Raw genomic sequence first — 17,593 nt, forward strand, 5'->3', positions numbered from 1 at the left:
ATATTGTGTAAAGGCTTATGAGCACTTTAAGAATCTTTTCATGGCCAGTCGTTTGTTATGATATGTTGGTTTTGGTGTTATTCATAGCTTTTGTGTTTTACGCCTGCAGTTTCTCTAGGCTATCACGTTTTTGATGGCTTCGTTAAATCTTTTCAGTGTCAGTTTTTGGTTTGTCGTGATATAATTGATCTTATTTATCAGGTAGATACCTACATTCAAGCAATAGCTTCAAGCTGAAATATAGCACAATAAGATGACACCCGACTGAGTTATGGTTATGCGTCATATAAAATTCGTCTGTTAAATTGCCCTACGGCTCCGAGGTGTGACAGTCTTTTATAATGGGAGCCTTATTCCCTGTCGGTCTTCGTACGGGCGCATAAGTCTGTCAACCCTTGGGCCTCTCCCTCATTGCGTTTCCCTTAAGTATCGCTCGTTGTGTTTCATTTTTAGCATCCTCCCGCTAATCGTGCAAGGCTTTCATCTTCCCAGCGAGAATCCGATGGGTTCATCCCCTGGGTGCAATCGAACAGGAAACCATTTCGGGCTCGAGGGTTGGCAGAAAACAATGATCACATTTCTGATGTTTTCGTGGAATCGGTCAGTTTAAGGGACGGAGTTTAAGGGATGGAGTTTTGAGGTTATGGATTTTAAGTGTTGGGCTTTTGTCTATGGGTGTAGTATCCTTTCCTCAAGCGCAGAGGCATAATGCCCATGCCTTAGCCCATACGAGTGGAAGGAAGACCACTGAGTATAGATTACTATTACCATCATCAACAACACTAGCATCATCTTTACCACCTTCATCAACATTATCATAATCATCAGCATCAACAAAAGCACTACCACACTACAACCGTCCAATATATTTCATTCTACGAGCTAATAGAAAAATACATAACCAACCTTTACACGAATAACTCAATTTACTAGTGACAACAATTAAATAATCTTACCAACATTGGAAGTCTCTTGGCCATGGCTAAGATTCTCTCACCCAAACAAACCTCTCGAACAAACCGTGCGCTTCTGTTGAAACAAAACTAAGACATATAAAACTGAGAATATAAGATAGTAAAGTGTATCACAAACAGGTTGTTTTGGACGTCCGTAGATTCAATGATCGGCGGTAACTTCCGTTTTCAAAGATTTATTATAGTAATACCATGATCGCCTCGGATTCTTTTGTCTTCCGAGAGCTTTAGAAACTGGAATTTCCCGCATGCATAGAACATGAGGGAAATTTAGAAGACAAAGAAATCCTTTGTCTTTTATTCTTTGTCTTTTAAATGTAGGGAAATTTAGTAAAAGACAAAGGACTTCTTTTTTTTTTTTTTTTTTTTATTTTTCTTTTTAACAGCTTTATTGGGAAACTAATATTACAATGTGTTGAATAGAAAAAACTAATAGTTACCCAGAAAGGAAAGTCACGAACGGGACACGAGACCCATGCGAGGTGACCTCAATGTTTAAATAATTAAACGTAAAAATATGTCTTCTAAATTTCCCTCATGTGTTCTATGCACGAGGGAAATTTAGAAGACAATGCCTCGTCTCCCTAATCGACAACTCAATGCCCTTGCAACTGAATCGATTACAACGTATCCTACTAATATTACTGCACGGTTTCCATGTGGGACGCGTTCTCAAATCTGCGCATGCTCAGTCATAAGATAAATTGGAAACGACAACTTGTTTTTAGATTCTATTTTTGTTTTATCCACAAGTTTTCCCTCGTTATTCGGGGAAATTTAATCACTAATTTCACTAATTATAATATAGAATAAGATTTATTATAGTGATATAGAATAAGATATATCATAGCAATGTAGAATAATTTATTTTATTATATAATTACCGATGAAATATCTATATTTCTATGTTTCGAAAAATTGATATCTTCACACGTGAAAATAACATGTTATTTTCACGTGTGAAGATAAGGATCAATGTGTCTATCTGGGATATCGTATACGATCTCATGACATCGTACACGATCTCATATCCAACACGTTTCATCTGATCGTACACGATCAGTTTCGTTGTGTGTAAATAATCGTACACGATCAGCTTTGATATCGTACACGATCACTTTGGTTGGTCTCATTTACAATCGTACACGATTCAGCTTTGATATCGTACACGATCAGTTTCATTGCGTAAAAATAATCGTACACGATTCAGCTTTGATATCGTACACGATCAGTTTCGTTGGTTACATTTACAATCGTACACGATTCAGCTTTGATATCGTACACGTTTCGGGATAAATAAATTTAGGGCTCCCAAACGCGCATGACTATGGATATAACATCACTGGTGACGTAATGATAATGATCATTCATCCATAAATACCGGACATAGATGGGAAAAGCGATAAATATTGGATAACACATGGAAAAGGAAAAGGAACTAAAGGGATAAAACATAGATGAGACTAAAGGGATAAAACATAGATGAGACTAAAGGAATAAAACATAGATGGGACTAAGGGGATAAAACATAGACGGGACTAAAGGGATAAAACATAGATGGGACTAGAGGGATAAAACATAGATGGGACTAAAGGGATAAAACATAGATGGGACTAAAGGGATAAAACATAGACGGGACTAAAGGGATAAAACATAGATGGGACTAAAGGAATAAAACATAGACGGGACTAGAGGGATAAAACATAGATGGGACTAAAGGGATGAAAAATAGACGGGACTAAAGGGATGAAACATAGATGGGACTAAAGGGATGAAACATAGATGGGACTAAAGGGATAAAATATAGACGGGACTAAGGTGATAAAACATAGACGTGACTACAGGAATAAAACATAGATGGGACTAAGGGGATAAAACATAGATGGGACTAAAGAGATGAAACATAGATGGGACTAGAGGGATAAAACATAGATGGGACTAAGGGGATAAAACATAGATGGGACTAAAGGGATAAAACATAGATGGGACTAAAGGGATAAAACATAGATGGGACTAAGGGGATAAAACATAGATGGGACTAAAGGGATAAAACATAGACGGGACTAAAGGGATAAAACATAGATGGGACTAAGGGGATAAAACATAGATGGGACTAAAGGGATAAAACATAGACGGGACTAAATGGATAAAACATAGATGGGACTAAGAGGATAAAACATAGATGGGATTAAAGGGATAAAACATAGATGGGACTAAAGGGATAAAACATAGACGGGACTAAAGGGATAAAACATAGATGGGACTAAGGGGATAAAACATAGATGGGACTAAAGGGATAAAACATAGATGGGACTAGAGGGATAAAACATAGATGGGACTAAAGGGATAAAACATAGATGGGACTAAAGGGATAAAACATAGACGGGACTAAAGGGATAAAACATAGATGGGACTAAAGGAATAAAACATAGACGGGACTAGAGGGATAAAAACATAGATGGGACTAAAGGGATGAAACATAGACGGGGACTAGAGGGATAAAACATAGATGGGACTAAAGGGATGAAACATAGATGGGACTAAAGGGATAAAATATAGACGGGACTAAGGGGATAAAACATAGACGTGACTAGAGGAATAAAACATAGATGGGACTAAAGGGATAAAACATAGATGGGACTAAAGGGATAAAACATAGATGGGACTAAAGGGATAAAACATAGATGGGACTAAAGGGATAAAACATATATGGGACTAAAGGGATAAAACATAGATGGGACTAAAGGGATAAAACATAGACGGGACTAGAGGGATAAAACATAGATGGGACTAAAGGATAGACGGGACTAGAGGGACTAAGGGATAAAACATAGATGGGACTAAAGGGATAAAATAGACGGGACTAAGGGATAAACATAGAACTACATAGATGGGACTAAGGGATAAATAGACTATAGAACTAGAGGGATAAAACATAGATGGGACTATAGGGATAAAACATAGATGGGACTAAAGGGATAAAACATAGATGAGACTAAAGGGATGAAAACATATGGGACTAAGGGATAAAACATAGATGGGACTAAAGGGATAAAACATAGATGGGACTAAAGGGATAAAACATAGACTAGATGGGACTAGAGGGATAAAACATAGATGGGACTAAAAACATACTAAATAAAACATAGACGGGACTAAGGGATAAAACATAGATGGGACTAAAGGGATAAAACATAGAGGGACTAAAGGGATAAAACATAGATGGACTAAAGCATAGATGGGACTAGAGGGATAAAACTAGGGATAAACATAGACGGGACTAGAGGATAAACATAGATGGGACTAAAGGGATAAAACATAGATGGGACTAGATAAAACATAGATGGGACTAAGGGATAAAACATAGATGGGACTAAAGGGATAAAACATAGACGGGGGATAAACATAGATGGGACTAGAGGGATAAAACATAGACTAAGGGATAAACATAGATGGATGAAAACATAGATTGGACTAGAGGTAATAAAACATAGACTGGGACTAAAGGGATGACAACATAGATGGGACTAAAGGGAATAAAACATATGACGTGACTAGAGGGGATAAAACATAGCAGTGGACTAGAGGAAGATGAAAACATAGATGGGACTAGAGTGAATAAAACTAGATTGGGAACTAAAGGGAATGAAACATAGATGGGACTAGAGGGATAAAATTATAGATGGGACTAAGAGGGATAAAACATAGATGGGACTAAAGGGAATAAAACTAAGATGTGGACTAAAGAATAAAACATAGATGGGACTATAGGGATAAAACATAGACGTGGACTAGAAGGGATAAAACATAGATTGGGACTAAATGGAATAAAACATAAGACTGGGACTAGAGGGATAAAACATAGAGGGACCTAAAGGATAAAACAATAGATGGGACTAAAGGGAATAAAACATAGATGGGACTAGAGGATATAAAACATAGACGGGACTAGAGAGGATAAAACATAGATGGGACTAAAGGGAATGAAAACATAGACGGGACCTAGAGTGATAAAACATAGATGGGACTAAAGGATGAAACATAGATGGGACAAAGGGATACAAATATAGATGGGACTAAAGGGATAAAACATAGACGGGACTAAGGGATAAAACATAGATGGGACTAAGGGATAAACATAGATGGGACTAGAGGGATAAAACATAGATGGGACTAAAGGGATAACATAGACGGGACTAAGGGATAAAACATAGACGGGACTAGAGGGATAAAACATAGATGGGACTAAAGGGATAAACATAGACGGGACTAAGGGATAAACATAGATGGGACTAGAGGGATAAACATAGATGGGACTAAGGGATAAAACATAGATGGGACTAAAGGGATAAAACATAGACGGGACTAGAGGGATAAACATAGATGGGACTAAAGGGATAAAACATAGATGGGACTAAAGGGATAAAACATAGACGGGACTAAAGGGATGAAACATAGATGGGACTAAAGGGATAAAACATAGATGGGACTAAAGGGATAAAACATAGATGGGACTAAAGGTATAAAACATAGACGGGACTAGAGGGAAAAACATAGATGGGACTAAAGGGATAAACATAGATGGACTAAAGGGATAAAACATAGACGGACTAGAGGGATAAACATAGATGGGACTAAAGGGATAAAACATAGATGGGACTAAGGGATAAAACATAGATGGGACTAAAGGATAAAACATAGACGGACTAGAGGGATAAAACATAGATGGGACTAACATAGATGGGACTAAAGGGATAAAACATATAAAACATAGATGGGACTAGTGGGGACTAGAGGGATGAAACATAGATATAAAACATAGATGGACTAAAGGATAAAACATAGACGGGACTAGAGGGATAAACATAGATGGGACTAAGGGATAAAACATAGATGGGACTAAAGGGATAAAACATAGATGGGACTAAAGGGATAAAACATAGATGGGACTAGAGGGATAAACATAGATGGACTACATAGATGGACTAAAGGGATAAAACATAGATGGACTAGGGATAAAACATAGACGGACTAAGGGATAAACATAGATGGGACTAAAGGGATAAACATAGATGGGACTAAAGGGATAAAACATAGACGGGACTAGGGGATAAACATAGATGGGACTAAAGGGATAAAACATAGATGGGACTAAAGGGATAAAACATAGATGGGACTAAGGGATAAAACATAGATGGACTAAGGGATAAAACATAGATGGGACTAAAGGGATAAAACATAGAGACTAAAGGGATGAAACATAGACGGGACTAAAGGGATAAACATAGATGGGACTAAAGGGATAAAACATAGACGGGACTAAAGGGATAAAACATAGATGGGACTAAAGGGATAAAACATAGGGACTAGGGATAAACATAGATGGGACTATAGGGATAAAACATAGATGGGACTAAAGGGATGAAACATAGACGGACTAAAGGGATAAAACATAGATGGGACTAAAGGGATAAACATAGATGGGACTAAAGGGAAAAACATAGATTGGACTAGAGGGTAAAACATAGAGGGATATAGGGACTGGATGGGACTAAAGGGAAAACATAGATGGGACTAAAGGGATAAAACATAGACGGGACTAAAGGTATAAAACATAGACGGGACTAGAGGGATAAAACATAGATGGGACTAAAGGGATAAAACATAGATTGGACTAAAGGGATAAAACATAGACGGGACTAGAAGGGATGAAACATAGATGGGACTAAAGGAATAAAACATAGATGGGACTAAAGGGATGAAACATCTGTTGGACTAAAGGGATGAAACATAGATGGGAGTACTATAGGGATAAAACATAGATGAGACTAAAGGGATAAAACATAGACGGGACTAGAGGGATAAAACATAGATGGGACTAAGGGATAAAACTAGATGGGACTAAATGGGATAAAACATAGACGGGACTAGAGGGATGAAAACATAGACGGGACTAGATGGATAAACATAGATGGGACTAAAGGGATAAAACATAGATGGGACTAAGGGATAAACTACAACATAGACGGGACTAAGGGATAAACATAGATGGGACTAAGGGATAAAACATAGATAGGGACGACTAAAGGGATGAAACATAGATGGGACTAAAGGATAAAACATAGATGGGACTAAAGGGATAAAAACATAGATGGGACTAAAGGGATAAAACATAGATGGGACTAAGGGATAAAACATAGACGGGACTAAGGATAAACATAGGGATGAACTAAGGGGATAAAACATAGATGGGACTAAGGGAAAACATAGACGGGACTAAGGGATAAAACATAGACGGACTAGAGGGATAAACATAGACGGGACTAACATAGATGGGACTAAAGGGATAAAACATATACGGACTATGAAACACTATAGGGATAAAACATAGATGGGCATAGACGGGACTAAGGGAGGGATAAAACATAGATGGGACTAAGGGGATAAAACATAAGATGGGACTAAAGGGATAAAACATAGATGGGACTAAGGGATAAAACATAGATGGGACTAGAAGGATAAAACATAGACGGGACTAGAGGGATAAAACATAGATGGACTAAAGGGATGAAACATAGACGGACTAAAGGATAAAACATAGATGGGACTAAGGGATAAACATAGAGGGACTAAAGGGATGAAACATAGATGGGACTAAACCTAAGAAACTAGAGGGATGAAACATAGATGGGACTAAGGGATACAAGATGTAACATATATGGACTAAAGGGATAAAACATAGACGGACTAAGTAGAACTAGGACTAGGGACTAGGGAAACATGATGGGACTAAGGTATAAAACATAGAGAGACGGGACTACATAGATGGGATGAAACATAGATGGGACTAGAGGGATAAAACATAGATGGGACTAAAGGATAAAACATAGACTAGGGGACTAAGAGGGATGAAAATAATGACTAGGGATAAAACTAGGGGATGAAACATAGATGGGGACTAGAGGGATAAAACATAGACGGGACTAGATGGATAAACATAGACGGGACTAAGGGATGAAACATAGATGTGGACAAAAAACATAGATGGACTAAAGGGAAAAACAATAGGGGACTACAGAGGATGATACATAGATGGACTAAAGGGATAAACATAGACGGGACTAGAGGATGAAACATAGATGGGACTAGAAGGGATAAAACATAGATGGGACTAAAGGGAATAAAACATAGACGGGACTAGAGGATAAACATAGATGGGACTAAAGGGATGAAACATAGACGACTAGGGATGAAACATAGATGGGACTAAGGAACATAGATGAAACATAGGACTAAAGGGATAAACATAGTGGGACTAAAGGGATAAAACATAGATGGGACTAGAGGGATGAAACATAGATGGGACTAAAGGGATGAAACATAGACGGGACTAGAGGGATAAACATAGACTAGAGGGATGAAAACCTAGATGGGACTAAAGGATAAACATAGATGGGACTAGAGGGATGAAACATAGATGGGACTAGAGGGATAAAACATAGATGGGACTAGATAAAACATAGATGGGACTAAAGGAATAAAACATAGACGGGACTAAAGGGATGAAACATAACAGGGACTAGAGGATGAAACATAGATGGTACTAAGGTATGAAAACATAGATGGGACTAAAGGGATGAAACATAGATGGGAAAAGGGATAAAACATAGATGGGACTAGATGAAACATAGATGGGACTAAAGGGAAAAAACATAGACGGGACTAATGATGAAAACATATCGGGCTAAAGGAAAACATAGACTAGGGACTAAGGGATGAAACATAGATGGGACTAAGGGATAAAACATAGATGGGACTAGGGGATAAAACATATATGGGACTAGAGGATAAAACATAGATGGGACTAAAGGGATAAAACATAGACGGGACTAAGGATGAAAACATAGATGGGACTAGGGATGAAACATAGATGGGACTAAAGGGATGAAACATCTAGGGACTAGAGGGATGAACATAGACTGGGACGAGGATAAAACATAGATGGGACTAAGAGGGAAAACATAGACGGGACTAGAGGGATGAAACATAGACGGACTAAGGGATAAACATAGATGTACTAAAGGATGAAACATAGATGGACTAAGGGATAAACATAGATGGGACTAAAGGGATAAAAAAAACATAGACGATGACTAGAAGGGATAAAACATAGATGGACTAAAGGGGGGATGAAACATAGATGGGACTAAAGGATATAAAACATAGACTAGGGATAATAGATTACATAGACGGGACTAGAGGATGAAACATAGACGGACTAAAGGACTATAGGGATAAAACATAGATGGGACTAAAGGGATGAAACATAGACGGGACTAAAGGATAAAACATAGATGGGACTAAAGGGATAAAACCTAGGACTAACATAGATGGGACTAAAGGTGATAAAACATAGATGGGACTAAAGGGATAAACATATAGGACTAAGGGATGAGGGATAAAACATACTAAAGGATAAAACATAGATAACATAGGACTAAAGGGATGAAACATAGACGGTATAAAACATAGATGGGACTAAAGGATAAACATAGACGGGACTAAAGGGATAAAACATAGATGGGACTATGAAACCTAGATGGACTACATAGATGGGAAAAGGATAAAACAGGGACTAGGGATTAAAACATAGATGGGACTAAAGGGATAAAACATAGATGGGACTAAGGGATAAAACATAGATGGGACTAAAGGGATGAAAACATAGACGTGACTAACACATAGACGGGACTAAAGGGATAAAACATAGACGGGACTAAAGGGATAAAACATAGATGGGACTAAGGAAAACATCTAAGGGATGAAACATAGATGGGACTAAAGGGATAAAACATAGATGGGACTAAAGGGATAAAACATAGACGGGACTAAAGGGATGAAACATAGACGGGACTAGAGGGATGAAACATAGATGGGACTAAGGGATAAAACATAGATGGGACTAAAGGGATAAACATAGACGGGACTAAAGGATGAAACATAGACGGGACTAAGGGATGAAACATAGATGGGACTAAAGGGATAAAACATAGATGGGACTAAAGGGATAAACATATAGGGACTAAAGGGATAAACATAGATGGGACTAAAGGGATAAACATAGATGGGACTAAGGGATGAAACATAGACGGGAAAACATAGATGGGACTAAGGGATAAAACATAGACGGGACTAAGGGATGAAACATAGAGGGACTAAGGGATAAACATAGATGGGACTAAAGGGATAAAACATAGATGGGACTAAGGGATGAAACATAGATGGACTAAAGGGATAAAACATAGATGGGACTAAAGGATAAAACATAGATGGGACTAAAGGGATGAAACATAGACTATAGGGGACTAAAGGGATAAAACATAGATAAGGGATAGGATAAAACATAGACGGGACTAAGGGATAAACATAGACGGGACTAAAGGGATAAACATAGTATAGATGGGACTAATAAAACATAGATGGACTAAAGGATAAAACATAGACTAAAGGATAAAACATAGATGGACTAAAGGGATAAAACATAGATGGGACTAGAGGGATAAAACATAGATGGGACTAAAGGGATAAACATAGATGGGACTAAAGGGATAAACATAGATGGGACTAAAGGGATGAAACATAGATGGGACTAAAGGATAAACATAGATGGGACTAAAGGGATAAAACATAGACGGGACTAGAGGGATAAACATAGATGGGACTAGGGATAAACATATGGGACTAAAGGGATAAAACATAGATGGACTAAGGGATGAAACATAGAGTGACTAAAGGGATAAACATAGATGGACTATTGAAACATAGACTAGAAACATAGATGGGACTAAAATAAAACATAGATGGACTACATAGATGGGACTAAGGGATGAAACATAGATGGGACTAAGGGATAAAACATAGATGGGACTAAAGGGATTAAATAGATGGGACTAGGGATAAACATAGATGGGACTAAAGGGATGAAACATAGATGGGACTAAAGGGATAAAACATAGATGGGACTAAAGGATAAAACATAGACGGGACTAGAGGGATAAAACATAGATGGGACTATACATAGATGGGACTAGAAACATAGATGGGACTAAAGGGATGAAACATAGATGACTAAAGGGACTAAACATAGATGGGACTAAAGGGATAAAACATAGAGAGGGATGAAACATAGAGGGACTAAGGGATAAAACATAGATGGGACTAAAGGGATGAAACATAGATGGGACTAAAGGGATGAAACATAGATGGGACTAAAGGTAAAACATAGATGGGACTAGGGATAAAACATAGATGGGACTAAAGGGATAAAACATAGATGGGACTAAAGGGATAAAACATAGATGGGACTAGATGAAACATAGATGATGGGACTAAAGGCCATAGATGGGACTAAAGGGATGAAACATAGAGGGACTAAGATGGGGTGGGACTAAGGGATAAAACATAGATACTATAAACATAGACGGGACTAAAGGGATAAAACATAGATGGGACTAAAGGGATAAAACATAGACGGGACTAAGGGATAAAACATAGATGGGACTAAAGGGATAAAAAATAGACGGGACTAGAGGGATAAAACATAGATGGGACTAAAGGGATAAAACATAGATGGGACTAAAGGGATAAAACATAGATGGGACTAAAGGGATGAAACATAGATGGGACTAAGGGATGAAACATAGATGGGACTAAAGGGATGAACATAGATGGGACTAAAGGATAAAACATAGATGGGACTAGAGGGATGAAACATAGATGGGACTAGAGGGATAAAACATAGATGGGACTAAAGGGATGAAACATAGATGGGACTAAAGGGATAAAACATAGATGGGACTAAGGGATGAAACATAGATGGGACTAAAGGGATAAAACATAGATGGGACTAAAGGGATGAAACATAGATGGGACTAAAGGCCATAGACGGGACTAAAGGGATGAAACATAGATGGGACTAAAGGGATTAAACATAGATGGGACTAAAGGGATAAAACATAGATGGGACTAAAGGGATAAACATAGATGGGACTAAAGGGATGACTAACATAGATGGGACTAAAAAACATAGATGGGACTAAAGGGATAAACATAGATGGGACTAAAGGGATAAAACATCTACATAGATGGGACTAGAGGGATGAAACATAGATGGGACTAAAGGGATGAAACATAGATGGGACTAAAGGGATAAAACATAGATGGGACTAATAAACATAGACGGGACTAGAAGGGATAAAACATAGATGGGACTAAAGGGATAAACATAGATGGGACTAAAGGGATAAACATAGACGGGACTAAAGGGATGAAACATAGATGGGACTAAGGGATGAAACATAGATGGGACTAAAGGGATAAAACATAGATGGGACTAAAGGGATGAAACATAGATGGGACTATAACACATAGATGGGACTAAGGGATAAAACATAGATGGGACTAAAGGGATGAAACATAGACGGACTAAGGATAAACATAGATGGGACTAACATCTAGGGGATAAAACATAGATTGGACTAAAGGCATAGGGACTAGAGGGATGAAACATAGATGGGACTAAGGGATAAAACATAGATGGGACTAAAGGGATGAAACATAGATGGGACTAAGGGATAAAACATAGATGGGACATAACGGATGAAACATAGACGACTAAGGGATAAAACATAGATGGACTAAAGGATAAAACATAGATGGGACTAAGGATGAAACATAGATGGGACTAAAGGGATAAAACATAGATGGGACTAAAAACATAGATGGACTAAGGGATGAAACATAGAACTAGAGGGATGAAAACATAGATGGGACTAAAGGGATGAAAACATAGATGGGACTAAGGGATAAAACATAGATGGGACTAAAGGTAGAAAAACATAGATGGTACATAGATGGGACTAAGGATAAAACATAGATGGGACTAAAGGGATGAAACCATAGATGGGGGACTAAAACATAGATGGGACTATATAAACATAGATGGGACTAAGGATGAACATAGATGGGACTAAAGGGATGAAAACATAGATGGGACTAGAAGGGATGAAACATAGATGGGACTAAGGGACTAAAGGGATAAAACATAGATGGGACTAAAGGATATAAAACAGATGGGACTAGGGATAAACATAGATGGGACTAAAGGATGAAACATAGACGGACTAAAGGGATAAAACATAGATGGGACTAGGGATAAAACATAGATGTGACTGAGATGGACTAAAGGATAAAACATAGACGGTACTAGAGGGATGAAACATAGACCGGGACTAAAGGGATGAAACATAGATGGGACTAGGGATAAACATAGATGGGACTAAAGGGATAAAACATAGACGGGACTAAGGGATAAAACATAGATGGGACTAAAGGGATGGGACTAAAGTAGTAACATAGATGGACTAAAGGGATAAAACATAGATGGGACTAAATGGATGAAAACATAGATGGGACTAAGGGATAAAACATAGACGGGACTAAAGGATGAAACATAGACGGGGACTAAGGGATAAACATAGATGGGACTAAAGGGATAAACATAGATGGGACTAAAGGGATAAACTAGATGGGACTAAATAAAACCTAGAGGGACTACATAGATGGGACTAGAAGGGATGAAACATAGATGGGACTAAAGGGATAAAACATAGATGGGACTAAAGGGATGAAACATAGACGGGACTAAAAAGTGATGAAACATAGATGGACTAAGATAAACATAGATGGGAATAAAACATAGATGGGACTAAAGGGATGAAACATCTATGGGACTAGAGGGATGAAACATAGATGGGACTAGGGATAAAACATAGACGGACTAAAGGGAGGGATAGGAAACATAGATTGTGGACTAAAGGGATGATAGATTGACTAAAGGGATGAAACATAGATGGGACTAAAGGGACTAAAAAAACATAGATGATCGGGACTAAAGGTATGGGACTAAAGGATAAAACATAGATGGGACTAAAGGGATGAAACATAGACGGGACTATAGAGGATGAAACATAGATGGGACTAAAACATACTACTAGAGGTATGAAACATAGATGGGACTAAAGGGATGAAACATAGATATGGGACGAAAGGGATAAAACATAGATGTGATGACTAAATGACTAAACATATAAACAACATGACGGACTTAAAGGGATAAAACATAGATGGGACTAGGGATAAACATAGATGGGACAGGGGAGAAAAACATAGATGGGACTAAGGAATAAAACAAGATGGGACTAAGGGATGAAACCATAGACGTCTAAGGGATAAAACATAGATCGGACTAGAAGGTATAAATACATAGACGGGGACTAGAGGTAGGGATAAAACATAGATAGGGACTAAAGGGGAATGAACATGACGGGAATACGGGTACACTCAAACATAGATGGGACTAAGGGATAAAACATAGTGGTACTAAATGATACAACATAGACCGGGACTAGAGGGATCAAACATAGATGGACTAAGGGGATTGAAACATAGGACGGACTAGGGGATAAAACCTAGATGGTACTAAGTGATAAAACCTAAGACGGGACAGAGGATAAAACATCCATGGGACTAAAGGGATGAAACATAGACGGACTACGGGGAATAAACTAGATGTGACTCAAAGGGATAAAACATAGACCGGACTATAGATAAACATAGATGGGACTAAAGGGATGAAACCTAGACGGGAAACTAAGGGATAACACATAGATGGGACTAAATGTATAAAACTATATACGTGACTATAAGGATAAACATAGATGGGACTAGAGGGAATAAAAACATAGATGGGCTACAGGGATGAAACATAGATGGACTAGAGGTTAAGCACATAGATGGACTACGGGATAAACAGAGCGGACTAAAGGGATAAACATAAGATGGGACTGAGGGATGACCCTAGAATTGGACTAGATGGATCAACCTGATGGGACTAAAGGATAAACAAATATGGGACTAAGGAAGATTGTTCAACAACATAGATGGGAATACAGGGATGAAACTAGATTGGACTAGAGGGATGAACAGGCTGGTACTAGAGGGATGAAACACTAGATAGATGGGACTAAATGATGACACATAGATGGTTGCCTCCAGGGATCCACATCTATGTGGAACTAAAGGGATGAAACATAGACGGGCTAGGATAAAACATAGATGGGACTAGCGGAATAAAATATAACGGGACTATAGTGATAAAACATAGTGAGCCAAAGGTGATGAAACATAGATGGGACTCAAGGGATAAAACATAGATTGGTACTATGATGGATAAAACATAGACGGGAACTATGAAGGAAGAAAAACATAGATGGGACTCGATGGCCTAAAATAGACGGGAGTAAAGGGAATGAATCATAGATTAGACTAAGGAATGAAACATAGTGATAGTATAGGGATAAAACATAGACGGGCCTAAAGGGGATGAACATGTGAACTAAAGGATTACACTAGTGGACTAGAGGAGATAAAACATATATGGTACGCTACAAAGGGATTAAACATAGACGGTGACTAAGGGGCTAAACAGAGATGGACTAAGGGGATAAACATAGATGGGACTAAGGGTACAATAGACAGAGTACTAGTAGAGGGTAAAACCTAGATGGGACTAAGGGATCAACATAGATGAGCTAAAGGATTAAAACAATAGATGGGGACTCTCGGAATAAAACTGATGGACTAAATGATGAACCAATAGATCCCGGCACTAAGGGAATAGAAACATAGATGGGACTAAGGGGATAAAACATAGATGGGGACTAAATGGATAAACTATCGACGGGACTGACGGCGATAAACATAGATGGGACTACGGGGATGAAACATAAACGGGGACTACGGTGATAAAACTAATGGGACTAAAGGGATAAAAACATAGACGTGACTAAGGTAAAACATATATGGGACCCTACAGGGATGAACATGAACGGTACTAGGGGATAAACATAGATGGCTAAAGGGATAATAACATAACGGGACGAGAGGATAAAACATAGATGGGACAAAGGGATAAACATAGACGGGACTAATGGGATAAAACATAGATGTGACTAAGGAATAGAAACATGACCGGGACAGAATGATCAACATAGATGTACTAGAGGAATAAACTCATTAGATGGGCTAAGGATAAACATCTATTGACTAGAGGGATGAAACCTAGATGGACTAAGGGATTAACACATAGACGGGACTAAAGGGCTCAACATGATGGGACTAGAGGGCTGAAACATAGATGTGACTGAGAGATAAAACATAGATGAGGACTAAGGGATAAAACAATAGATGGGTACTATAGGATCCACATATATGGGAATAAGGGATGAAACCTAGATGGGACTATGGGAAACATGGATGGGACTAGAGGATGAAACATAATGGACTACAGGGATGAACATAGTATGTGGACTAAGGGATTAACATAGATGGGACTAACAGGGAATGACAATAGACGGGACTAAGAGGTAAACTAGATGGTACTAGAGGAATAAAATATAAGACGGTACTAGAGGGAAAAACATAGATGAGACAAAGGATTAAACATTATGGGACTAAAGGATCAACATAGATGTGTAACTAGAGGGATAAACATCGACGGGAGTAAAGGATCGAAAATAGAACGGGACTGAGGATAACCATAGACTGGAGTAAATGGCTGAACATAATAGACTAAAGGGATGAACACACTAGATGATAGTCGGAATAAAACATAGACGGACTAAAGGGATGAACCTATGATGATACTAAAGGCATGTACAAAATAATGGGACTAGAGGAATAAAACATCATGATGTACTAAAGGGAATGAAACATAGATGGGACTAAAGGGATGGAAACAGATAGATGGTGACTAGAGTTATGAACATAGAGGGACTAAGGGGATAAAACATAGAGACTGTGCTAAAGGGATCAAAACATAGATTGGACTAACGATTCACTATAGCCGGGACTATAGGAATAAACATAGATGGGACCTACAGGATACAACATAGATGGGACTAGCAGGATAAAACATAGGTGGTACTAAAGGTATGAAACCTAGAGGGATAGAGGGATGAAACATAGATTGGGGACTAAAGGGATATAAAACCGACTGTACTAAAGGGATAAACATATACGGGACTCATAGGGATGTAACATTATGGGGCTAGGGTTAAAACAGATGGACTAGAGGGTAAAACATAGATGGGACCTGAGATAAAATATAGACGGGGACCATAGGGATAAACCGTAGTGAGTACTAAAGGGGATGAAACATAGAGGGACTAAGGGATAAAACATGGACTGGACAGTAGTGTCAACTAGATGGACTAGAAAGGGATGAAAACATATACGGGACTAAGGGAAAAACATATATGGGACTAAGGGATAAAACCTAGACGGGACGAGAGGTATAAACATATATGGTGACATAAGGGGATGAAACATAACTGGGACCTAATTGGATCAAACATAGATTGGACTAAAGGGATAAACATAGACGGGACTATAGGTCTAAAACATAGATTGTGCTAAAGGGATTAAACATAGACGGGCCTCAGGGATAACTAGATGGTGACAAAAGTGATAAACATAGACGGACTCGAGAGGATCAAACA

The 17,593-nt window shown here is 38.4% G+C and overlaps 1 protein-coding gene across 1 annotated transcript in view; it reads right to left on the reverse strand.

Moving 5' to 3' along the window:
- LOC116304219 (uncharacterized) overlaps nucleotides 1-1,282 on the reverse strand; it is a 35,011-nt gene extending 33,729 nt beyond the window's left edge. Inside the window, exon 1 of the mRNA XM_089040081.1 lies at nucleotides 957-1,282. Coding sequence (XP_088896207.1) covers nucleotides 957-980 — 24 coding nt within the window. The 5' untranslated portion in view covers nucleotides 981-1,282. The remainder of the gene's footprint in view (nucleotides 1-956) is intronic.
- Between the last annotated feature and the right edge of the window lie 16,311 nt (nucleotides 1,283-17,593).

The sequence above is a fragment of the Actinia tenebrosa genome, unplaced genomic scaffold, assembly GCF_029948245.1.
Source record: "Actinia tenebrosa isolate PJP-AT-01 unplaced genomic scaffold, QUT_ActTen_1.0 PGA_scaffold7__59_contigs__length_16204524, whole genome shotgun sequence".
NCBI lineage: Eukaryota > Metazoa > Cnidaria > Anthozoa > Actiniaria > Actiniidae > Actinia > Actinia tenebrosa.